This window comes from Phocoena phocoena, chromosome 7 (assembly GCF_963924675.1).
Source record: "Phocoena phocoena chromosome 7, mPhoPho1.1, whole genome shotgun sequence".
Classification (NCBI taxonomy): domain Eukaryota; kingdom Metazoa; phylum Chordata; class Mammalia; order Artiodactyla; family Phocoenidae; genus Phocoena; species Phocoena phocoena.
This window is the reverse complement of record NC_089225.1, coordinates 73,031,700-73,058,000: the sequence shown is the minus strand read 5'-3', so window position 1 is coordinate 73,058,000 and position 26,301 is coordinate 73,031,700. Positions and strand designations below refer to the sequence as shown.

Genomic DNA, 26,301 nt, shown 5'->3' with positions numbered 1-26,301 from the left:
CTAGGACTCAGTTCAGTTGACAGGACTATTTTCCTATTATAGAGATGAATGTTATCAGCCTTTCTTTATCTGTTACCTTAAAACAATCAAATCATATGATTAGAATCCTTATTTGAGTCTACATTTACTATGAAGGGTTTTTATTATAAATTGTTTTACCAATTAGCTTGCCTTTAAGGAAAGGATAGCCTGGCCCAGTGACTTGCTTCTTAGTCATGTAAGCAGTTAATGACTTGATGTTCTGATTTAATAAAGGGTTAAACCTTGTGAATTAAGTTAGTCTGGGTCTCCACCAAGGTGACAATTCAAACTACTGCTCCTTCATGACAGTGCTAATGTCTAACATAATGACAAAGAAAACTACTGGGGAGGCATCCATTCTTCCCTGTGTCAGCCTTCTGTAGATTTTCATACACCATGCCTCTTTCTATGAGTGCCTCTCAACAAAGTGTCATGGAGGCAAACAAGTAGAAGTAGTAGTTTATTTTAATTGGTCTACAACAGCAAACACTAATTCATAGAAATGACATTTGACATAGGTCTTGAATGCTGGTTGAGATTTCAGTGTAAACTGAGGACATATCAGACAAAGAATACTAGTATTAGTCTTATTTCCCAGTATTAACATTAAAAATACATAGCCAAATGTATTTAGAATGGAAGGAAGTGGGGAGACAAAAGGAAGATGATGTCTCCACTTAACAGGTGGAAGCAAATGGAAACTCCATGGTCTTGACTCTAAACTAGGAAATTGAGTGTTTCTGGGACATGAGTTCTCAGAAATTGACAACTTTCAGGAGTTGTAATTGTGTGGAAGGGAGGGGAGAGATGTGGACAAAGAGAAAGGCAGAGGGAGGTTATTGTCTTTTCTGCCAGCATCACCTAGGGTATAGCCACTTTTAATCACAAAGGCAAAAGTTAAGCTCACTCTTCCACCGATTTCAAAACTGAAAGATGATTTTGGGTGCAGATAGACTCATCCACAATTGTGGAATTTGGAAAACATATTATCTCTATATAAAAAGATATTCATTTTAAACTGTTTTTCCCTTTGTAATGCAATGTACAAGAATATAAGCCTTAATTATGTGTTTATTTGCCACAAGTCTTAGACTGTTTAATTTCTAAGTCTCACTGATTGCTATAAGTATCTCATTTTTAATTTTTTGTGTTAAAGGCACCAAATTCATCTTGATTAAAATAAAAATGAGAAGTTTTAACATAGTCAAGTTTAGGAATTATTCCAAAGCTAGATAATACTTTGTTCATGAAGTTTAAGAACGAAAATAATAAGGAATTTATTTTATAAGTTATAGTATAGAAATTAGATTGATGTGAATATGTTTTTCAAATTAAATATTAGTAATTTTTAAAATTATAGTACCATATTAATGGAGAAAATAAACATGAATTTTTTTTAATAAAGTCATACACATTTTTTGAAGATGTTTTTCGAGCAAAAATAAATGATTTCCTTTTTTCCCCCCAGATGCAGGATCAGGATCTGGAGATGGAGGTAGGAGTTGCCTTTTTATATATTTGAAGACTTACATGTGGATATTATTCATGGATATTTACTTATGTGTTTGCCATTACAAATATCTGAGATGAATTCACATTTTGCATTCTAGGAAAGGGAAGACAAAAAAAGTCATTCTCCATACTAAGTAAATGTATATACCATGTAAATTATTTGATATATTTATGAATATATCACATTCATTTATGTGTTTGTGTTTGAGTTAACTTTGAGATAAATCTGCACGTCAAACTTCCTAACAGAAGCCTCCAAGCATATTTGGCAGGACAGAAAACTCATGAGAAAATAATTTAAATATTGGGTTTTTAAAATACATAATTACAAGGTGCTGATATTAACACATACATAACTATCATGTATATAAGAACATAATTATCAAATTAATAGTTTGAAACTGAAGGAGCTTTAGTTCATAAAAGTAAAAAAGATAAACTTTAAACCAGTGAAAATAAGATAGTGTCTTTACTTCTTTGATTAATCTATAGTTATTTTTACTAAAACAAGACATATGTTTTAATGATTTAGTTGTGCATTTAAAGAAGTATGTAAGATAAGAGACAGGCAGAAACTTTCAAAATTTGATCTGACATGCTTACTGTCAAATAAGATTTTATTTATGGATTGAACCTTCATTGTAAATTTCCCAAACTGCTTTTCCAAATGAAATCCAAACAAGATTCTACCTTTATACACAACAAGAAAAAATAGAAACAACTAAATATAATTTCAACAATAATAATGAAAATAGAATGAGTAAAACATAAACATTCTCTCAAGGCCTTGTATAAAATGATTAAATGTATGTTTCAAGTAAATTTTAGTTTTTAAATGAAGAATTTGATAAAAGATGAGGAAAAGAAGGCCTTGGAGTCAGGAAAGTCAGATCTCTACTGCTCACCTTATCTGGTTTGGGCAACACTTTAAAAATTTATTAAGTCACCCTATGTAATGAATGAAAGGCTTAACTAGTTCAAATAAGCAACACCCAGAGAATAAAATTAGAGCAGCATATTGGAGCACAATTTTTTTTCATAAAGATTAAAACTGAATAGGAGTTAAGATTCAGTACCATGAGAGTATGAATTTATTTCCATGTCATTAAGCATATGACATTAGGCCGTCATTTAATGTTAAGACAGTCTTTTACTATTTCTAATAAATTTTTTTTCACTAGCTGATTAATATAGTATTCCTAAAAAAACTTCCCTAGAAGTTTTGAAAAGAAGAGCTCTAGGAAAATTAAATTTTAAAGAGAAAAAGAAAGGAAAAAAGATAGTTCCTTGAGTAGATATTTCACTATTGGAATATTAAGAAATTAATCAATTTTTTTAAATGTTGATTTTGGAAGGAAGCAGTTCTATGCAAAATTCTATATATTTCCCAGCTATTTAGTTTTATGTGTAGACTACTGAATTTGGCAGGTACTGTGTTGTTTCAACTGTTCCACTGTTCACACAGTGTCTTGTTAATTTTTTAGCATCTTTAAAAACAAAACAGGGTGTCTTCGTTGCTCCTTTTGTTAAAGCATCATGGTATACGTTTTTCTGAGTCTTCTCCTCATGTCATACATCATTTCTTAATTTTCTTAATAATAAGGTGTAGTGGATTTTCAGACCCTAGTTTCCAGTTTTTTGTTCACTGTAATTAGCACAGGCAATTGACAGTGAAGTCAACCTCACTCTTCCTTGTTGCATTTTATATTGAAATCTTAGGTTCATTATTTTATCTTGTGATCTGAATAAGGTGATTTTTTAGGAAATCATTTTAATTTCATGAATATGACATTTATAACTTAATTTTCATATATTAGTTAGAAACTACTTTCATTTATTTTTTTCTCCTTTTTTATTTTTACTCTTCCCTTCAATTATAGGTATTTTATAGTAACTTGGAGAAAAACAAAAAAAACAAAGCAACTTCTTAAGAGATAATTGCTTTGAGAAGAAAAAAAAGCATATAACCCTTGCTCTGAGAAGAAAAAAAGCATATAACCCATTTAATTCTGAGTTGTATTCTTTTTAAAGAGTTGTTGTTCTGGAAGTTGTGGTAAACGAGTATTTACTCCTAACTGCATAATCCTTTTTCATTTTTAGTCAGAGACACAACAGTGTTTTTGTTTTGTTTTTACTGAATTAATTTTTTCTAGTCTATGTGTTACTTTGCTCTGAAATACTAATGGTTTTAATTTTCTGTAATTTTTTTACTCTAATACAAAATGACAAAAACCTTAATAACTAGAACCTAAAAACATAGAGTGACCTGCACAATTCCATTTCACATATCCTTTGGATTGTACATCAAGTACGTTTGACTTGCTACCTCTGCTATACAGAGGATGGACTTGCTCTGTATTCTGACCAAGTTCCTATTACCAAAATATCAGAGGAGCCAGAATCAGTTTCCTTTGAATTAACCAGAAGTGATTGAATTACCTGTGATTGTTTGGTTAATCCAACAATTCTAGCTAGTGATCGTTCTAACCGGTCTCTGTAGGATATATTCTCAATAACGTGTATTTGGTTAATAATTGGGGCATCTTTGCAAGCACTTTGGATGGTTAATGATTATTTTTCTAATTTCTTTCAACAAAAGTTAATATAATTCCCAAATGGAGTGCACTGATCTGAATAGTGAAGCGAACAATTTTATTTGGAGAACACTTATATGTATGACTATCATAAATGATATCATTAAAGCTCCAAATCCAAAATCACTTTAAAAACACATCAATTTTTACTTTTTAGATTGTCCTATATTCTTAAACGAATAAACATTACCATTGAAGATTAGACCTGATTATTTTAAAAATAATTTAAATTTAGCTTATTTGCACAAGGGCATATCTGTCATTTACTGCACTTGAGGGAACATTTTTACTACAATATAAAAGGGATCTAAATGTTTCATAAAATTTACGTTAACTTGTTTGTATACATTTTATAGAGGGTTTAAAAATCTTTATCGATTTGTTTATTCAGATGAAACAATTCAAAGGGCTTATTACTTTACTTAGTAAAACATGTTTACCGTGTCTTCAACATGGTCTGCAAAATGTGCATTCATTCATCAAGGTAATTTGTAGAGTAATAAGAAACAAATACAAATCTTAAAGGTTGGCTTTTCCCATTTCAGTGACTGTATCCTCTTCTTTTAGTGTTTAAGAAAACTCATTAATACAAAGAATACTTTTGTATTATTAGTTTTGAACATCAGACCAGCTGTTTATGGAATTCTTTGTTTTCAAACAAAAATGTTTAGTTGGAAAGGCATCTACATCAAAGAATCTTTTGGATAGCCTCATACTCGAAAAATCAATTCAGGATAAATTATAACTAATTATATATGCGTCCGATAGGAAGGTAATATGTGGTCATATGTGGACCAAATTCCAAAGAATTTCAGAAAGTAGTAGAAAGAAAGGGGTTGGTGTTTCAAGGACTTATATATGTGGAGATTGAATGCTGTAAATAAGAAAACAGGTGTGTGTTAATAACATCTTCTCCACCCACAGACTTCCTTAAGCAACAAACACTGCAGTAAAAAAGAAGTATTAAAGGAGCCTCCTTTCAAAATCTAAGGGTGTGTGGGTGATCAAGGGATAGTTTTTAACACCTGCTTTTCTTTCATAGTCTTTCAGTCATATTATAAAGATAAGACCATTAATATTTTCCATTACTCTTAACAATTATTTCTGGAATAACTAGACTTTTGATAGACCCCTAAAAACAAAAAATAAGTCCAGTAAAATAACAACTATATTTTAACTATTAAAATAATTATAAATATATTATCCTGCTAGAAGTCTGGAAGAATTCACGATTAAATTTTAGTAACATCTTATGGGAAGTTGTATGATAATGTCTGTATAAATAAAATGTCTCTAAGAGATACAGCATAGATACAGTGGGTATATTTTTAATTCATGAGGTAAAATGAAGCACTGGGCCTACTTATACAACTTATACAATTATATAGTTTTAAGAGAATTCTTTAATAATTAATCTCTTAACTAAGAGATTAATGTCAGATATGTACAGCAACAAATCAAATTAAATTTACATTCATTATTTGTATATAGTCTGATTTTTATTTTAATAATCCAGATAATTGTTATTACGATGACTTTAACGCACAGAGTCGGTTATAGTATGTTTCTATTTAATGCAAAATTGTCCTGTGCAAATTATATTTGTATAATATTACTTGGATGTACATAATTAAGACATTTATTTCATATATACTTTGGATAGAACAAGAAATATTTACATTGCAACAAACTGTCAACCCTAGGCTGTTTCTGATAGGTAGATTGCTAAAAACTAGAAAACAGTATTGTAACAAGTTTGAGAACTTAAATTATTTCTTAAAAATTCTTTCTAATTTTCTAATGTGCATTGTTTCTAATGTGGATTTGATGCTATTCAGAAATTAAGTCAAATTGAACAAGCCTCCTATAACCTGAGGACCATGGTAAGGTTTCTGGAGCTGTAAAGCTGAATATGACACAGTTCTTTACATTCAAGGAGATTTACATGTAAATTCTTTTCTTATCACACAATGGGAAAATTATGATTCTAATTATCAAAAGAGAAATAATCCCCTGTAGAAATAAATTGTTAAGTATACTATAAATAACAAGGAACTGAATATTCATTCCATAAAATATTCTTATATCAGGCTAAGTAATGTTTTCTTCCATGTTGCTATACCCATTCCCTTTCCTGACCTCGATCCGTACCTCCTCCACCTTACTGTCATGGTCAAGTTCTGGCAAGCACAATGTGCCTCACCATGTATTTTCTCCATTGGGTACACATTACAGCCAAAGTCTGACAGGCATCAGTTGTAAGCAACTTCATCTGAAATACTGATTCAACTAAAAAATTCTACCACGTATGAAAGGTTTGAGATTTTTTCAGGGCAATACATACGGGGAGGAAGCAGAAACTATTCTTGCGTTTGCTGTCCTACACCTTAGAGCTGCTTTTCTGCCTGGAGATGAGTTTATAGATACCTGAACCACAATTGAAATTTATCTCAGGTTTTCATGGAGTAGAATCCATTTTGCTTTCTCTATACCTCAAAGAGAAACAATATTGTGATGTAGTAATGAAATAGAGGTAGGATGAATGAAGATAATGGAAAATGAAATTGGAAAAATATAAAAGAAGGAGGGAAACAAAGTGAGAATGATGGAAACTGAAAAGGGAGGAGAAGAAGCCTTTGTTACCAACATGGCTGTACTTTGTCTTCACACATAACTACCATCTTAAAAGTAACTTTTTTTCCCAGTAGAATGGTAATAATTGATTGAATTTCCGGAGAAGATTGCTTGGGAATGTGAAATGGATACCACAAACATTTTTTTCTGAATCACCCATTTAGGTTTTTAAAAACCATATCTAGGAAAATAAATGTAATCATTGTGTGCAGTGTGGTAGACATGGCTTTGGGTTAAGAATCAGGTAATTTGTATTCTAGATTTTTAATTGGCTTGAAGGATGCCTATTTGATTTCACTCTCAAGCTCCTTAGAGATTCATTTACTTTATTGGTAAAGGAGAATAATATCTGCTTATAGTAAAGATGGTTATAATAAACTAAAACTCATAATAAACAAAGAACTTTGGAATCCAAAAAATGAAATTAAAAGAATCTGTTACCTTTGCTCTTTTTTCCCATTTACTCTAAGAATATAATTTCTCTGAAGGGTTTAATTAGAAATTTGGATCTTTAAATTAGTGATTTTTAAGTTCATGGTCTAAAGTACTGATGCTGAGATAATAAGAACTCTACAAATCCAACCACAGTATTTAGAGGAGATAGCTAGCTCTGCACCTTGAAGGGGACTGAAATCATAGTGTTGATATGAAAGGAACTGCAGTTCTATAAGCTAAATAAGAAATAAGGGATAACGTTTTAAAATTCAAAACAGTAAATAATTCTTAAAACTACAATGGCAGGCATATTGCTTCCATAGAAATCTAAAAAAGAAGAAATGGGAGGGATTCACAATTTGAGGGATTCAGTATACTTACAAGGAAGACTTTTCATCAGGATGCTAAGCATTGCAGAGCTCTTCTAAGGGGATTTGAACTTTTTAGAAAGATTCTTTTAAAATAGATGGAAAGATTTTATTATCGTTCTGCTTGATGTCAGAGCATGAATTAGATAAATCCATAAGGATGCCTAACTCAGGTATAATTGTTTGTAAAATGCTCTATGGTTTATAAAAAGCACTATCATAACATTAACTTATTTAATCACAACAGCAATCTTTGGATGTGTGGATGATAATCAGAAAAAAAATAGCATTTTACCCACAATGCCAACAACAGTACATATGTTAACTAAGCCAGTCCTTGAATTTTAAGAAGGAAGGAGACTATAGTCTACAAGATTACCCTACCTCTTGCAGTAGCTGTTTGCAACGTCTATATCAGACAGATCCCATAGTCTGTGGTTTATATAAATCATAAATCCTATCAACAATCATATGAGATTCATTATGCCATCTTCTTACCCCCTTCCCTCTCTCATTTTTATTTCTGAAACCATCTATTCTATTCAGTATAGTACTCAAACCCCTGTGGGGTTTTGTGGTGGTCTGTTATCTAAGTTAATCATACTCATCAGTCTATAATAGTTTGTCATCAATTCTCTTCTATTAATTTTCCCCTTCATCTCCCTTCCCTAATCCCATTTCTTTTCTTTGATAAGTATTCACTGTAAGTTATTTCATATACTTAATTTTTTTTAAAGCTTAGTTAGCATACATTACTTCACATAGTTACACATTGTTTTTCTTCTTGTGTTGATAACTTTTTCTTTTTTTAAATTTATTTATTTAATTTATTTTATTTTTGGCTGCATTGGGTCTTTGTTGCTGCATGCAGGCTTTCTCTAGTTGCAGTGACTGGGGACTACTACTCTTCATTGCGGTACGTGGGCTTCTCATTGCAGTGGCTTCTCTTGTTGCAGAGCACAGGCTCTAGGCATGCAGGCTTCAGTAGTTGTGGCACATAGGCTCAGTAGTTGTGGCTCGCAGGCTCTAGAGCACAGGCTCAGTAGTTGTGGCGCACGGGCTTAGTTGCTCCATGGCGTGTGGGATCTTCCCGGACCAGGGCTCGAACCCGTGTCCCCTGCATTGGCAGCTGGATTCTTAACCACTGCGCCACCAGGGAAGCCTGGGTATTTCATATACTTTAACTTCTTGGAGAAATATGATTGTGTGAGTAGCAGCAGGAACTGGTAGTTAAAAACACAGGCTTTGGAAGTAGACTCTGGGTTTCATCCCAGCTCCACCACTTACTAGCTATGTAACCATGGATGTTACTTACACAATCTGTTTTGGTTTCTTCATCTGTGATCCCTGCAGTGTTCCCCAGGAAGTAAACTCTGAGGTTGAGATTTGTACATTCGAAGTTCACTGAGTAGTGCTCTCAGGATCAGCATCTGTGGGAGGGAAGAATGTAGGATTGGGCAGATAGAGTAGGACTGGTGCAGTTTTAAAAAGCCACAGGAGGGCCCATAAGGAGCCCTTGATATGGGATGGCCCCTGTAAAGTGTGTTTAATCAGGATGATGGGGCTGGGCCTTCCCACCCCACCACTGATCACTACTGATGTGGGTGACCTCAAAAAGAGAGCGTTACCTCTGGCCAGGTGGCACTCTTCAGCTACAGACTAGACCTGGAGAGGGACTCTGCTGTGAGCTGTCTGTGTACAATATTCCCAGAAGCTGAGAAGGGGGAAATGTGCACATTGCACCATGGCATCCTCTACAATCTGTAAAATTTAAAACAAGGAACAAAACAGACAAATTCCTGCCCTTGTAGAGTTTACTTCTTGTGAAAAGAGCCAAACGGTAAACAAATAAACAAGAAAAAATATAGATTGTTAGATGCTGAGTGCCATGTAAGTGGGGAAAAGTGGGAAGATGGAGGGTTGCTAATATATTGGGGATGATCAGGAAGGCCTGGACAAAGATGAGGAGGAAATGAAGGAACAAGGCTTGCAAATAAGCGAGGGAAGGGCCTTCCAGGAGAACTGCCATGCAAAAGCTCTGAAGCAGGTGCATAACTGGGGTGTTCCAAGAAGATCACAGATGTTAGTTGGACTGAAGTGAGTGAGAGGGTGCTTGGAGATGAGGAAGAGACATGGGGGTGGCCCTGCAGACACTCCTATGGGGTTGGGCTCTTCCTGTGAGTGAGCTGGGAGCCATTGAATGTCTGGAGCATAGAGAATGTTGTGATCTGACTGGTGATTTTACAAGATCTGGGTTGAGAGTGCACTGTGTTGAAGGAAGTGGGGAAGACTTCTGTAATTAAAAGAAAAAAGATAACTTTTTTTTGTCTGCTTTTCATTGCTGTTCAGGAGTCTGTGGTGTATTCTCCAGAGTATCCCTTGTCTATCTCAGATGTACCAGTCTGCTACTCATCTGACCACTGTCTATGGTCCTTTACAAATAGATATCTTAGGTTGTGCAGTAGTCGAATACATTTTTTTCTCTTAAGGTATTTTTGTATTTAGGGCTTTATTTAAGATGTCCTTCTCTTGCTTTGGTATTTGTAAGCAAGCAGAACATTTCAGGTATTACCGGACAGTATTTAATACATAGGAATCTCTCTGCATGCTGCAGTGCATGCCAAATTGCATTTGACTTTTGTTTCAAATTTGGATTTGAAAATATAGCTTTTTGTTTTACTGTACTAGATGTACAATACATATTGTAGCATATGATTTTCAATGTGTACTTAACAAAGAGCAATTTCATTTTCTCTGGTAAATTACATACTTGTTATAGCTTTGGGATTTAAAAAAATCCAGGAATAAATGGAAAACTATACATTTAAATAATATCAGCATTCTGGCTCAATGAGTCAAACCAGAAGAATTATTCCAGTGACTTTCAGTTAGTAAACTGGTTCTGAAGATATTTTAGTTTTACATTCTTTTCTGATCTCTCTCTGAGAAGAATAAAAGGAGAACTAATTGGATTTTAAATAAAGCTGGACCGATGCTTCTAAGAACTTGTTTAGAGATGGATCATTAAAACTGGATCTATTCCTAATTAAATATTTATTTAATATAAAAAAATAAATAAATATATTTCTTACAAACTTAACCTTCTCCCCCATTTTCTCGCATTTTCCAGCTGCTTTTCTAACCCCTTAATTCCATAGTTTGGCTGATTGGATGGCTATTCTGACATTACGTTCTGATGGTAAAGGCCACAAACAGAAAAATCAGTATTAGTGGGATCAATTAAAGAGGGAAACCATTTCTAGTATGGCCTCTACACAAAACTCAGGTACTCTGCACATATTTGATCCTGGTTAAATTGAGAAATTTTGCATCATCTTGGAAGCGTTGAATTAGGGTGAGAGTCATTTTGGACACATGGACCATCCTCTCCAGAGACTGTAGCACTAACAGAAAACCATGACCTTTGGCAAGCAGAATTTCTGACACGTTGATTTAAGTGGTAGTAGTGGAAACTTGGTGAAGAGACACATTGAGTCGTATAGTATCATCTTTCCTGAAAACTTCAAGCTTTCTGATGCAGTTTGAGATCTAATCCTTAAGGGTTGGAGAGTTTACAATGTTGAAGATTTTATTCAGTTACTCAAAAGACAACCATAATAGTAGCTTGAATGTGCTTATCTTTGAAAGTAAGTGTTATTTTTAAATATAATTAAAGAGAAATAGCTGACAGTTTAGAGAAAAAAAGGGAATTAGTAGTAGAGTTATTATACTGCCTCTTAAATAGTGGGATGATATTAAGCGGTTATATTCTGGAAGCTCATGTTCTCACTGCTTTTGAGGTCCATGCTGCCCAACCACGTTCAGGCACGGATTCAGGAAACACCCTTGACCTTGCATGAAGAGAGAGCTTCCTCACACCAAACTCTGCTTTGAAATAGAATGTGGCAGAGTTATAAAGCCAGTCCAACCCTATAAATCAGCGAACTGTGCGAATTTTCTATTGTGAATAGTTCTCAGACCGCTATGTCCAGACCCTTCACCAATCCCCTATTTCAGTCCCTAGTCATCTCTTATCTGTAACGTTAAAAAAAGCTTCCTAACACATCTCCCTTCTTCCAGTTTTGTGTCCTAAAAGTTTTCTTACTTACACAGTCAGAATGATTTATAGAAAATACTTATCTGAGCATATCATTCCCCTGCTTACAACCCAACAATGGGTGTCCATCATCCTTAGAATAAAAGTCAGTCTTCACAGTAGGAGGTACAAAGACCTCCAGAATTGCTCCAGTACCTGCCTCTCCATCCTCATCATTAATCTTCTTCACCTCAGAGTTGACAACTCCAGTATACCTTTTCACTGAGAGTAGTTCATTGGGATACAACGTCAATAGATTTCATGCCTCTTTGCTTTGCTAATGCTCTTCCCTCTTCTTGAAACCCATCCCATGCTTTTGCCTAAATATTATTCATCTTCCAAGACTAAATCAGGGATAATATAATCCAGCAAGATTTCCTTCAATCTGCTTATTGGACTAAATACAATTCTACTTTGTATCACCAATCTGATTCATTGAAATAGCCTGCTTGTATATGTGCCTAGAGCTAATTATTAATACCCCTAAATGCAGACCACAAGGCCATGTACTTAGTAGGATCTCATTAAATATTTGCTCTGCTGAACTAAAACCAACCAAAACAAAGTGTGCTTAAATTTTGAAATGTTTCTCTTCACATTTCTGTACTACAGTTTAAATTATTTGAAATTCTGAAGTAAAAGTTAAATGTGAAGAGTTTCGTGTGCTAAAATAACTGTAGAATTATTTTAACTTAATAGAAAAGGACTAGAAAAAACAAAACAAAAAGTAAGAGAATGATCCATTCCACCAATAATAAGGCAAGAAGATGATATTCACAAGCCTAAAACAACTTCAGAAATAAGCACCCGCTTATCAGGACCTAAAGAAAATCAAGGGAATCCAAGAGGAGCCTAGCAAAAATATAGGCTGCAAGTTTAAGCTAAAAGGCTTTGTATTTCCTTTGGATTTTCTATCAGTACATGGCATCTGATACTAGTAATATCAATTTGTTCATTTGTGTTTGTGATTTACCTCGTTCTCCTAAAAGTAGTGTGCAGAGAAAAAAAAAAGAAGTTATTTTAAGATTCTAGTTAGTTTGTCGGTAATTGAGGTAATTTTACCCTATGTGAATGCTTTATCCCACATCCAAATTACTTATTAAAATACCAAATGACTTTGGCCAGAAAATAGAATTGTCTGGAAGTCCATTTGGTACCTTCATTTAATTTGACATTGAACCAAAAAAAAAAAAAAAAAACCTGGAAAAAAAAGCCTGTCTTTTCTGAGTTTTCAAGGAATTATAATGATTACCCCGCATAAAATGTACTTATGTACTTTAACCATAGAATAATATTACTTGGAAAATAAAACACTGGGTATTAGTTCTTTAGAAGTAGAAAGTTTCTTAATTTAACGAAATACGAAAGTAGAACCCTGTGAGCTTCAGCTTTCAGCTTATGAAATATGCAACAGTATGTGGAGGGGGAAAAGGGGAGTCTCCATATGATGCCATGGAGATTCTAGAGGAAATGATTTTAAAGTAAGTCACTGCGCTGTCATCAGACTGAAAGTAAAGATGCAACCAGCAGAATTTCATAGAACTGTGCCTGGCATGTAGTAGGTGCTTGATAAACATTTGTGAAATTAATACATGGTTGAATGAACTGGCAGAACAATGTCAGCTCCTACAATAGCAATTAACTGATGCATGTGTGAACAAGGAGGCCACTCTCCCATCTCCCGGCCCTCGACTCACTTAGAGTAGGCACCAGAAATACCATGAGATGTCATTCCTCAAGAAATCCACAGAGTGATTCTATTTCTTCCACTAACTCTGAGTCACAGCTCTTCCCCACATCCCCATACTCTTTTTTATCCCATCTATTTCCCCCATGAATGAAACTGGAACAATATGGTAATGTTGTGCTCAGATATAAAAGAAGATATTTATAGGTGATAAAAAGGAGAGTTTGGAGAAACAAGATAAGAGAGCAATCTGGTAAGAGAGAAAAGGACTTTTCAATGTAAAATGTTAGAAAAAGAGAGAAAGCGGTGATTTTCAACGTTTTGTGGAAAGAGATTTTTTAGTGTCCGTGTAAGGAACAAAAATGTGGAATATTAAATAGCTTCAGACTTGGGTAGGCTGTGCTAATGTTTTCTTATATGTTCCAACTCAACATTTCTTTCCATATTAACACAGCAAATATTTACTCATTTAGTGTATTTCTCCCTCAATAGTTTCTATACCCCAACACATACATGTTTGAGAAGAAAATCAAGAAAAAGTTGTTCCAGGCATAGAGTTTCTTCCTCACTTTACCCCACACAGATTTTTCTCACCTATGTACCATTTAAGGCTGCCAGAGGATATTTCATTAGGAAAAATAGATTTTGCTCTTGCCAGACAACAAAGGCTGAAATCAATGCTTCATCCTGCTAAGTAGGAGATCTGACAACTTTCCCTTACTTTTGAAATGTGTTCGGTAGAACTTGAATGCCTCAGGATGCTATTATACCAGAGGGTATCCAGTTAAGTGAGATGGAGAAATGGAGCATATTTTGACCCATTCTGAAGAATCACAGATAGGGCGACTAACTTGCTCCAATTTGCCCAAGACTTTTCCAGTTTTCACATGGAAAATCCTTCATCCCAGGAAATTCCACAGTCTTGCAAAAACAAGGATGATTGGTCACCTTAATCACGTGGGCAAGGCTAAAAAATCTTACAGTAAAGAAGCTTGCTAAATTTTGTTTGAACAATATTTTAAAAGAACACCTGACCATGAAACATTTTTCTTAAACAGATATATTAAAAATCAAAGGAATTAGTAATCTGCATTACACACTTTGGGAAACTCTGCTTCAACCCCATCCATTTGTCTCTTTGCCCCTGCAATCTCATTAGTGGTATTCTCTTTATTGCCCTGTCTTGCAGGGCATATGGAAACCTTCAGGAACGATCTACTGATTGTAATTGCTTGAGTCTCCTTCTGAACCTTAGACTACTTAAGCCTTAAGCTGGAAACTTAAAAGAATTTCCATATAGAAAGTATTTCATCACTTCGAAATCATTTTCTTTTCTCAGTCTCTTTCACAAATATTTACCTGTCTTAATGCAGATCTTTTAGGAATTTCTACAGGAAGGTAAGGAAAATCTTTAAAAGATCTGATTCCAAGTTCTTATTTGCTATTATGTAATTCTGGATGAGTCTTGAATATATGTTGGGCAGTATGCATACATTAAAAATATATATATTAGTAGAGAGTTTGGGGGCTGCCATTCTATGACAATATAAGCATTCATAGAACTCTCCTCTGATCCCTCTCTCTGTAGGAATAACCATACCTGAGGGGAGAGGACAAGGAGATAAAAATGCCTAGAATGGAATATAAACCTTTTCAATGTTTGGGAAGGGAGGAGGATTCAGATCTAGAGCCACTTAGTTCCATTCAACCATTTTCTTTTTTTAGCCAACAGTTCAAGGCTTGATATGGTCGAGCACAACCTATACTTGCCACCGCGTCACAAACTAGCACAGGTGCCTCTTCCTGCACCTGCAAATTTGGTCATAGAAGGCAAAGCCCATTTTAATGAACTACAAAGGATTGGCTGAGTGGATTCATGAAATGGACTCCGTTACACTGAATAATGTATTTGTTTCAACAAAGACTTAAAGTTTTCTAAATTCAGAGATTTTTTTTCTAACTTTTTCTAAGTAGTTTTCAGCTCTAAATATCTAAGAATTAAAAAGTACTATTTCTGACATTTCTAGCACACTGTATTTACTGATAATGCTGAGGGAGCATTCCTTCTGACAAAATTTCTAATTTTTGTACCTCTGGGACAAGGCCAAGCAAAAGAAAAATGCTTTAGCTGGATACTACTCCCTGAGGTTACTGAGAATGAAAAGGAATAGCTGGAAAAGTACTTCAAATAGTGTATTGCTTTTAGCTGTGCTGCTTTCAAATTGGGCAATTATAGAAACACTGATAGAGACACATCAGTGCTAATTTACATATACATATAATCACATGAATCCCTAAAGTTCATATAGCTTATCTGTTCCAATAATTGATAAGCCCAGTATAACACTCTAAAGACTGATTTATACTGTCTTTTATTAAGATACTTGTAATGATCACCTACTCTGTGTCAGGTATTTTATAGCCACATAATAAATACTTGTTATAACTCTTCAAGAAAGACATATCATCTCCATTTTCCAATGAAGAAAGTAAAGACACAAAGGTTAATTTACTTATCCACAACCATGTAGTTAGTGGCACAGCCAGGCTTTAAACCCAGGCCCCTGAAACTCCATGGTTACTCTTTTCTCCACTGTTTCCTGTGTAGTCTGCCATATATTCAAAAGTCAGAGATTTAAAATGAAAATATATAAGCTTTCATATTAAAATATATTAAACATTTATTAATTTGATTAAAAGGAGGCTCCTGCTGTTTAGTAGGAATTTTGCACTAATCAGAGAAACATCTACGCTTTTTGTTTTGTGTGATGTGACTTTGGCTTAGTAGTCCTTTGCACACACACACGCACACACATACACAGTTTCGTTTTTTAGTTAAGAGCATTTACTCCACTAGCATTTATTGATAATACAGTACTTGCCTCTGTGTTACACTAAATACTCTCTTTATTTGACACCATGGCATAATATTATACTTTGTGACAGTCGTGTTTTAGATGCTTGAGATACAGAAAAAAAGTCCCTGTTTGTGAAGCTTATTTCTAAAGGAAAGAAACAGGCATAAGCTGTTTCTTATAAATAAACAAGAACATTTCGGAGAGTAATAATTTCTTTTAATAAAGGAAAACAGGATGACGTAATTCTGAGTGACTGGGTTTTATGGGAAGAGTGAGATTTACAATGAACCCCTGAATTATAAGAAATGTGCACCAAGAACCCGAGGCAGGGTACTTAGAGCAAAGAGAAAAGCAAATGCCAGTGCCCTGAGGGAGACCTTAGTTAAACCTGGAAACAGAAAGAAGGTAAGTGTAGTTTGAGCACAGTGATTGAGCAGGAAGATGGTAGAAGAGAGTGGAGAAGTGATAAAGAACTTGGGTTTTATTTATAGTGTCATGGGAAGCGTTTGAAGGAGAGTAATATAATCTGGCTTATATTTTTAAAAGACTGCTCTGGCTGCTGTGTGGAAAATGAAGTATGGATGAAAAAAGAGGGGAAGCAAAGAAATAAGCAAAAAGGATTATTGTCCTAGAATAGGTAAAGATGGCCCTGATCTAACTAGGGTGGTGGCAAAAAAGATGGTGAGATGGTGACAGATATTCTGGTGTCCCAAGTCTACTCAAATTACCTTTCATTTCTTTCCATATTGGCATTGGTGTGAACAAAAATGTTATATGCCAATACAAAGAAGGATCTGGAAAGGAGAAGGAAAAAAGATAACAATCCTATACCTCATTTTGTGCTCTTGAAATTCTCCGTACACATTCAGCATGAATGAATATATAAGTTTACTTTTAAGACATGAAAATGTTTCATAAAAAGCATCATTTTAAAAATCCAAAGCCCATGCATTAAGCCTACTGTATTCATCTAAGGCAATTTTCTCAGACTTCAAGAGGGAAGCAGATTGATGTACTTTTGGGATTTTCAACCAGTGGCTTTTCAGTAAAGCCTGCCTCTATTGATGTTTTTGTTTTTCATTTACAATTTTAAGTTTATACCACTTAAGCATCATCACTGATATGGCAGTAAAAAGTAAAATATAAAAATAGACAGCTCTATAATTTGGCTTTTAAATGGCTTTACGTATTTATATTCTATGTAGGATATGTAACAGATTGTGATAACAGAATCAGGTATAATAAAATTGCAGCCTTACAAATATAGCAAATATCATGAAACAGCTCCCTTCTGCTGACTCAAAGAGTGGGTGTCCCACTTCTTTCATTATATTTTTTCTGTAACAGCTTATCACTCGCAGCACCTTTAGAGCAATTCTCCTGCTTTGTCAGTGTGAATGTCCCCACAATAGCACTTTACCTATAGTTGCCATCGATTATTGCATTGGATTTTCTCCTCTGGAGACAACCAATTTGAGTGGCTTGAAATATAAAACTTATGGTTCCACCTTTAGTTTTCCATTTCACATAGCAATATAGTGAAGTCATTTTCAAATGCAGAAAACCCAAGGCCCTCAGATAGACTTTATTCAACCATTTTATTTCTCCAAAGCCCTTCACATGTGCTGTTAGAGGGGAAAATTCTACTATTTGTATACAGCATCACTACAGTTAAGTTCTGCTTGTTACTACATCTGAATGCAAGTGAGGACACCAGAGCATACTGATAGTGACAGCCATCTAGTTCAGTCACCTGTCCACTTGGATGGGAGCTTAAAAGGTACTGTCAAATATTTGTAAGCATGTCGTTTGCATATTTCTTTCAGAGAGATTATTTGAGAGTGAGTAGAGTTGTTTTCCTGTTTTGTTTTGCTTGGAGTTGTCGTTTTTTTTAAAAAAACGTGTTTAGCTTTTCCTCCTCTTCAACCCTAAGCTGCAACTCTGTTTTGCTCTACAACTCACAGAAGGGATTCCTTACTGGATTCATGAAGTGGGAACAGTGTTGTACCAGTAGGGGGAGCTCATATCATGCCTATTTTGTGGGTTGTAGAAAAGCTACTTTGTAGGTTTGTGTCATTAGGGTGGAGCTATTTTAACTCTAAAAGCAACAAAGATTTTGGGTTGGAATAAAAGTTATTTCCTCCAATTGAAAAGTGAAAATTTGCTAAAGTTGTAAATCTCAATTACAGTGAGAGTTTAGGTGGCTTTGGTTAATGAATCTGCATGCTGTAGTTGAATTTTTCAGAAAGCTGAAATATGGAGGCTTTATAACATGTTGAAAGATTTCTTTCTTGGTATGTATTATCAAGAAAGTAATACACACATCTTAGTATGTATTACTTCCCTCCATAAATAGCAGACACAGCCCCTGATTTTAAGGGTTTTTGTTTGTTCGTTTATGACTATAGGTCAATATAAACATGACAAGTGCAGGTGTGAGTGGCAGTGGAGATGGGGTTGAATGGATACTGCTTGCACTCTTAAACTTGTTTTTCTCATAAATATCTCTTTAGCAAGTTTGCTTTGGGGCCATATGCCTTTCTCACTAAACTGGTGTCAAGCATCGTCTGATGGGCACCAAGATCATGATTAGCTAACTTTCACCCAACTCAATAAGGAAGCAGGGCCTGAAGCACCCTTCTCCCACTCCTTTTTCTTCTGTAAGATTTTGACTGTCCTTTGAGTTGTCAGCACCCTTCAGAATACTCTCTCTAATTCTGGAATCTCTAATATGTGAACATCAAGCCCCTCATTGCACTGAATGTACTTTTCCATTTCCCCCGTATTTAACATGTTCACAGGAAATGCTTGTTCTTTACACTTTATTGAGCACTTATTTAAAGCCAGGCACTGAGCAAGAGACAAGAGATTACATATCAAAGATGAACAAGACAGGTCTCTACCCACAACAAACTCATGATCTAGGCATTTCTCCACTTGGTGTGTTTGGAAGAGGATGGCTCCAAAAAGCTGTTTTGCTCATCAGAAGAAAGGGGCACAGTTGTCTCCAAGCTGGTCCGAATGTTTGACTTTCAAACCATTCCTGACTCAAGCCAGTTGACTAATTGCTTACATTATGCATAACAAATTTGAAAGTCTTTGAATTTGAAAGTACACAATGCTGCATTTGGATGGACTTTACTTATGTAGCCACTTCTGTCATACAATTTTCATCCAAATGAATGTGCGATTTCACAGGTTGAATCTGTTGTGGAAACCCTGGTGTGGAAGTGGCAGAGTGGGAGGGAGGAGCTGGGAGGAATGTGAGGGGGATGGGAAAAGGAAACTGGAAGATGGTGAAATGTTCCTGGGTATTTACTCTGCTTCCTCAGGGTGAGCTCCACAATCGTCTAGCAATTTTCTAGCAAGAAAATAACTGTCCTATGGTTGATAAGGCTTTAGCATGACAGAGTGATGACCCTAGACTGGATTCTCAAGTTTAAATAGCTTTTTGGTTCCCACAAGGCAAAGCTCTTTTCTCCTCTCTCTTCAAAATAGACTTTCTTCTACTGTCAGCATTGCTGCTGCTTATTGGTCCCACTTCAGTGCTTAATTATTATGGCATCAGTGCTGCAGCAGTGGCCTCTTTCCCTGTTCCTTTCACATTTCTTTTTCCATGTATCTTATTCTTCCTGACTTGGACCTACCCGAAGAAGCTGTTCTATAAGCATTGGCAGTCCTGCACGGGCAGACTGACCATGGCCTTGTGTGGAGGCTATTATATTGTGGAATGCATGTAACTTCAACTTCAGGGCCCCTCACTTTGCACAGGCCCCTTCCAGGCCTCTATGCATAGTTGAGCATTTGCGACATTGTTTTAGTTTTTTCCACAGAAGTGCCACAAAATTGTATAAGCTCAGGCTCTACAGAAACTTGGGTCTGTCTCTGCCCATGAGTTTTAGTAATCAGATCTTTGGCTTACTTTTCAATCATTGGGTTGGCCAAAAGGTTTGTTCGGGTTTTTCTGTAAGATCTTATGGAAAAACTCGAATGAATTTCTTGGCCAACCCGATATCTTGTTGTTTGCTGTTGTTGTTGTTTTGTGGTTCTGTAAGTAGATCTCCCGTTGCGGAGCACAGGCTCCAGACACGCAGGCTCAGCGGCCATGGCTCACGGGCCTAGCCGCTCCGCAGCATGTGGGGTCTTCCCGGACCGGGGCACGAACCTGCGTCCCCTGCATCGGCAGGCGTACTCTCAACCACTGCGCCACCAGGGAAGCCCTTAATGAATATTTTTAATTTCGTTTTTTGTTTTCCCAAGCAGCTTCTTAGTCCAGAGTTGTGTCAGAAGGTTTTCTAATAGAGTTTAATGGACTTTTCAACAATCCTGATAAAATATGGTATCTTAAAGCTCTATCACTAGGAATTATGATATAGATATCGCACGAACGTATTCAACAAATTGCATGGCATTTGAGCCAAACCAAATGGTGATATACACCATTAAGATGACTCACTCAGAGACTCATATTTCAGGCTCAATAGTGACTTTGAAACTAGGCTCCTTGCAAAATCTATGGGGTATTTTCTCAATTCCACTCACCTTGACCTCCTTCCCACATATACACACATATTTGCTTCCTCCTCAGGGGTCTAAGGCTCTCAAAATTTTAGAAGGCAGTTCCAACAGGGTGCCCCTTTCTCAGGCAGTAATGTCACAGTGGAAAACATCCTCGGAACACTAAGCCTCTGGCAATCATAAAGTCTGTCTAAGGCATTGCTAAAGGAAGTGGTGACCCAGTACTTCTCACTGGCCCTATCACTTTTTGTCATCAACCCTGGTCTCAGACAAAACTGGAGTTCAAGTCCTTGGTTTCGACTTCTAGATCTCAAAAACACTGCTATGGCAAATGACTTTCATTCATTAATTCAACATTTTATGTATCAGGCACTTGTTTTGGGGATATAGAAGTGAATAAAACAGGCAATAATATTAACGTGGTAGTGAAGTTTAGTGGAGCGGGGCAGTGAGGTGAGAGAGGTTGAAGGATGGGGAAGGACTTTTTAATCATCTGGAGTATTTCCTTGAGGCAGATCTACAAACTTTCAATACTAAGCAGTTAGAGTAGCCCATTGCTCAAAGGGACTGCTATGACAGTTCTTTGCATTACCAAATTTTATTAGATGTTAGGTCCATACAGAGGTTAAGCTATACAAGACAGTAAACTGAATATGAAGTCATTAAAAATGCAGTTTTATGTTATTCTTTTGGGTGTCATGAGAGTAGAAAAACTAGCACATTCAGTTCCCTGAATCACGGCTTCTCATAAAGATGAGTCATGGTGAATGAAAGGGGCCACATTTTAATGAACCAATCTGGTTACTGTAGCTCATCTTTGCTCAGCAGCAGACTGCCTAGGGAAAGGGAGACAATCTATTTTTCAAATGAAGAATTAGTCCCCGATGCCATCCTTCTGTCTTGACTCCCTTCTCAACACTCCCCGATGCCATCCTTCTGTCTTGACTCCCTTCTCAACACTATCTGCTCTGTTCGTTCTTGAATACACGCTTGCCTTGAGGGTTTTCCTTAACTACAAATAATAGTAGCAGAAACAATCTTGATTATTGTGGTCGCAATTCCCCATTTTGCATTTGTTAACAAATAAGAACCAAATATTTATTATGCATCTACTATGTTCACAGCACAGTGGGGTTAGGAAAGAATCTTATAAGATAATCCCTTCTCTTTGAAGAGGAACTCATAGTCCTTTAAGAGAGTGAAAACATGCATATACGAAACAATCAGACCAACAAGCGTGATGTATAGTCATTCAGAAAGGAATGATTGATCAGATGGTAAGATGGTAGGTAGTCAGCAGGGAGAACCTCAAAAACAAAATAGGACATGAGTTAAACTTTAAAGTTGTTTAGGTTTTCAAAAATTTAGCATTTTTGTCATTTTCCGATTTGCTTTCTTTTTAAATGCACACACTAAACATTTCCTCCTGACACATGGATAGTGCACAATTATTTTTTATTCCTGGTTTCAGCTGATCATTTTATGAGTGGTTTTAGTTGTTTTTCTAGCTCTAGGAGAGGATTCATACTTTGAATGCTTAGTTTTGAGTCTCTTACTGATTCTAGAGGTACTGAAGTGTAGAGTAATACCTTCTGCTGCAGGGAACTATAGTGGAGACAAAAAGATAGGGGAATACAGTAGAGAAAAGACAGCCTCTTCAATAAGTGGTGCTGGGAAAACTGGACAGCTACATGTAAAAGAATGAAATTAGAACACTCCCTAACACCACACACAAAAATAAACTCAAAATGGATTAAAGCCCTAAATGTAAGGCCAGACACTGTAAAACTCTTAGAGGAAAACATAGACAGAACACTCTATGACATAAATCACAGCAAGATCCTTTTTGACCCTCCTCCTAGAGAAATGGAAATAAAAGCAAAAATAAACAAATGGGACCTAATGAAACTTAAAAGCTTTTGCACAGCAAAGAGAACCATAAACAAGACGAAAAGACAACCCTCAGAATGGGAGAAAATATTTGCAAATGAAGCGACTGACAAAGGTTTAATCTCCAAAATTTACAAGCAGCTCATGCAGCTCAATATCAAAAAAAACCCAACAACCCAGTCCAAAAATGGGCAGAAGACCTAAACAGACATTTCTCCAAAGAAGGTATACAGACTGCCAACAAACACATGGAAGAATGCTCAACATCACTAATCATTAAAGAAATGCAAGTCAAACCTACAATGAGATATCATCTCACACCAGTCAGAATGGCCATCATCAAAAAACCTACAAACAATAAATGCTGGAGAGGGTATAGAGAAAAGGGAACCCTCTTGCACTGTTGGGGGGAATGTAAATTGATACAGGCACTGTGGAGAACAGTATGGAGGTTCCTTAAAAAACTAAAAATAGAACTACCATATGACCCAGCAGTCCCACTACTCGGCATATACCCTGAGAAAATCATAATTCAAAAAGAGTCATGTACCAAAATGTTCATTGCAGCACTATTTACAATAGCCAGGAGATGGAAACAACCTAAGTGTCCATCGACAGATGAATGGATAAAGATGTGTCACATATATACAATGGAATATTACTCAGCCATAAAAAGAAACGAAATTGAGTTATTTGTAGTGAGGTGGATGGACCTAGAGTCTGTCATACAACGTGAATTAAGTCAGAAAGAGAAAAACAAATACCGTATGCTAACACATAGATATGGAATCTAAAAAAAAAAATATTCTGAAGAACCTAAGGGCAGGACAGGAATACAGACGCAGATGTAGAGAATGGACTTGAGGACATAGGGAGGGGTAAGGGTAAGCTGGGACGAAGTGAGAGAGTGGCATGGACTTATATATACTACCAAATGTAAAATAGATAGCTAGTGGGAAGCAGTCACATAGCACAGGGAGATCAGCTCGGTGCTTTGTGACCACCTAGAGGGATAGGATAGGGAGGGTGGGAGGGAGACGCAAGAGGGAGGAGATATGGGGATATATGTATATGTATAGCTGATTCACTTTGTTATAAAGCAGAAACTAACACACCATTGTAAAGCAATTATACTCCAATAAAGATGTTAAAAAAAAAAAGATAAGGAAAGTTAGCAATTTTCCGTCTCATCACTATAACCATAGGTAATTTTTATGACTTGTGATATTCTGATATAAATGCGTTAAGGTAGATTTTGAATATATAATTTTCCACTGAGTATCATATAGTACTATTTTGAAGATTTGATAATAAGCTCCAACTATGTGCCATGTAATTTACTTTTCTGATGGCTAAAATGCTGGCTAGTATCAGAGGTGGCTAGTTTTCACATTAAAAATGATACATCTAGATTTACAAACTTCTTGATACATGGTATATTAGATGTATAATCTCTAAAACATATATCCAAATAAGGGCTGTTCTTCAGTTTGCTCCTTCATGGAACTATAATCACACTTGAATAATAATGCTATCAGTCAATAGATTTTCTATGTCTGTGTTTTAGACTTTCTTAGAGAGCCAGTATACAACTGCACAAATTTCCTTACTTTATTGTGAAATCTAATTTAAGGAAAAATGGCATTGCCCTTCTTGGTCACCTGCCTCATTCGTTCATATGACAAACATTTGCATGGTCTTCCTACCCTCAGTGTTCCAGGCCCTGTGCCAGGGAGGCATAGATCCTGCCTCTGAGGAACTCAGCACCAGTGTAAGAGGACAGGCAAGAGTGTGGCAAATGATTAAGAAGCCAAGGGCTGTCAGAGACAGAGGAAATGGCATGTAAATACATGGAAGTGTGGGACAGCATGGCATTTTCAGGGAACAACAGATGGTTTGGCATGACTAGAAAGTAAGATGCAGGGAGAGGAAGGGTGCACGTGATGCTAAAAATGTTATTTTAAGCCAGACAATGAAAGATTTTCTTAAGTTTAAAAAGACTGTATTATCAAAGATTTTATCTGTCCCTTTTGCCATAGTCTGGAAAGCTGCTTTACTTTTACTAAAATTTGAAAGATTCAGTACAGGAGGAACAAATGGTATAGTTGAGCCTAGAAGTACAATATGTGGTATCAAAGTGATGTCTTCTTGTGAGCTAGTTATTTCCCTGTTCAGTTCAAATAATTAAGAAGACCACAGAGGGTACTGAAACTCACTTTTATGTGTGTTTTTATTGTTTTGATACTTAAAATGCCTTGTTCTATTTAATTTCTACAACAACCTCATAATAGACATTCATCTCCCCATTTTACGGATGGGAAAACTGAGGCTCAAGGGAAAAAATGCCCAAGATTTCCAGGTTTCTAAGAGACAAAATCAAGATTCAAACGTAGATCTGCCCATCACCAAGGTTAATGGTTTATACTGTGCTGACACTTCTTCCTTAGTCAGGCTTCCTTTATATCATATTTGGATGTGAACACACTCTGTTCTGAAGGAAATTTAAATCCTAAACTGTTCCATGTGTCAGGAAATGTTAACGTCGATTTCCCTAAATCACAATATTTACATTAAACATTCTGGAGGTTGCCAGGGAGAGAATTTCATAGCTATCTGATCTTCAGCTTTCTATACAAACTGTATCTTGGCCCATTAATCCTCAAATTAGGGTAAAGAATAAATGGGAGTATTACAAAGTCTCTAAGTAAGACGAAGCTCTTGAGTATGACCTTAGGAAATGTCTCTTGATCTCAGTTCCTCGTCTCCAAAATGAAGGGTTTGGACTAACAACCTCAAGAGTCCCTTTGCATGGCCTCAGGTTTCTGCACAGAGTCCAAAATAAATAGCATTTAATTCTATAGATACAGTATATGCTGTCTCAGAGGTGAGAGAACACTGTAGCTGTGATTATTTATAACTGCCAAATTCAGAATCAGATTTGAGAACTGTGATCTTTGTGTTTATTTTTAAGTACTCTCATGGCCTGCATATTTCTGGCATCTGTAGGATGTGTTACTGGTGATATACCTGGTTTATAAACAGAAAATTGTTCTTTAAAAACAAAGTGCCTGTGTTTAATTTTTAAATCAATGGAAACAAAATAATCAGGAGTACGTGGCATTGCAGAACGCCAGTTAATCTGGGGAGGCAGTAGGTTGGAGGGGTTAAGGCTGCAGGCTCTGTGGCCACACTCCGTGGGTATAAGTCCTGGTGCTGTCACTTCCCAACTGTGGGCCTTTCAGCAAGTGAATTCCATGCTCTGTGCCTTCATTTTTTCATCTGTAAAACAGTTTCTGCCTCATAGGGTTGCTGTGAGAATTAAATGTGCCAATGTATATATAGTAGCTAGAACAATACCTGGTCCACAGGAACATTCAGAAAATGTTTCTTGTTAGCATTTTTGGATAAGAGATCATTTATTTGAATTAGAGAAACTATACAATTAATGGATGAAATACAAATATTGAAGGTAAACTCCAAGAAACCAGGGGTTTTTATATCTTTCTTTCTCAGCTATATCCTCAGTGCAACCTAAGTGCCTGGCTCAGATTAGGTGTTTTGTAGATATTTGTTGAATGAAAGAATAGGTCAGTTCTAGACAGTGTTGAAAGTTATGTTATCCTGTTTATTCCAAACTTTCCCCTGTGTTTTAATGTTTCTTATGTTCAAAAGCATTATACCATATGCT

The 26,301-nt window shown here is 35.9% G+C and overlaps 1 protein-coding gene across 1 annotated transcript in view; it reads left to right on the top strand.

The window, feature by feature from the left end:
• The window catches only part of TMEFF2 (transmembrane protein with EGF like and two follistatin like domains 2), a 248,647-nt gene that overhangs the window by 14,496 nt on the left and 207,850 nt on the right, over positions 1–26,301 (top strand). Inside the window, exon 4 of the mRNA XM_065880489.1 lies at positions 1,490–1,516. Coding sequence (XP_065736561.1) covers positions 1,490–1,516 — 27 coding nt within the window. The remainder of the gene's footprint in view (positions 1–1,489; positions 1,517–26,301) is intronic.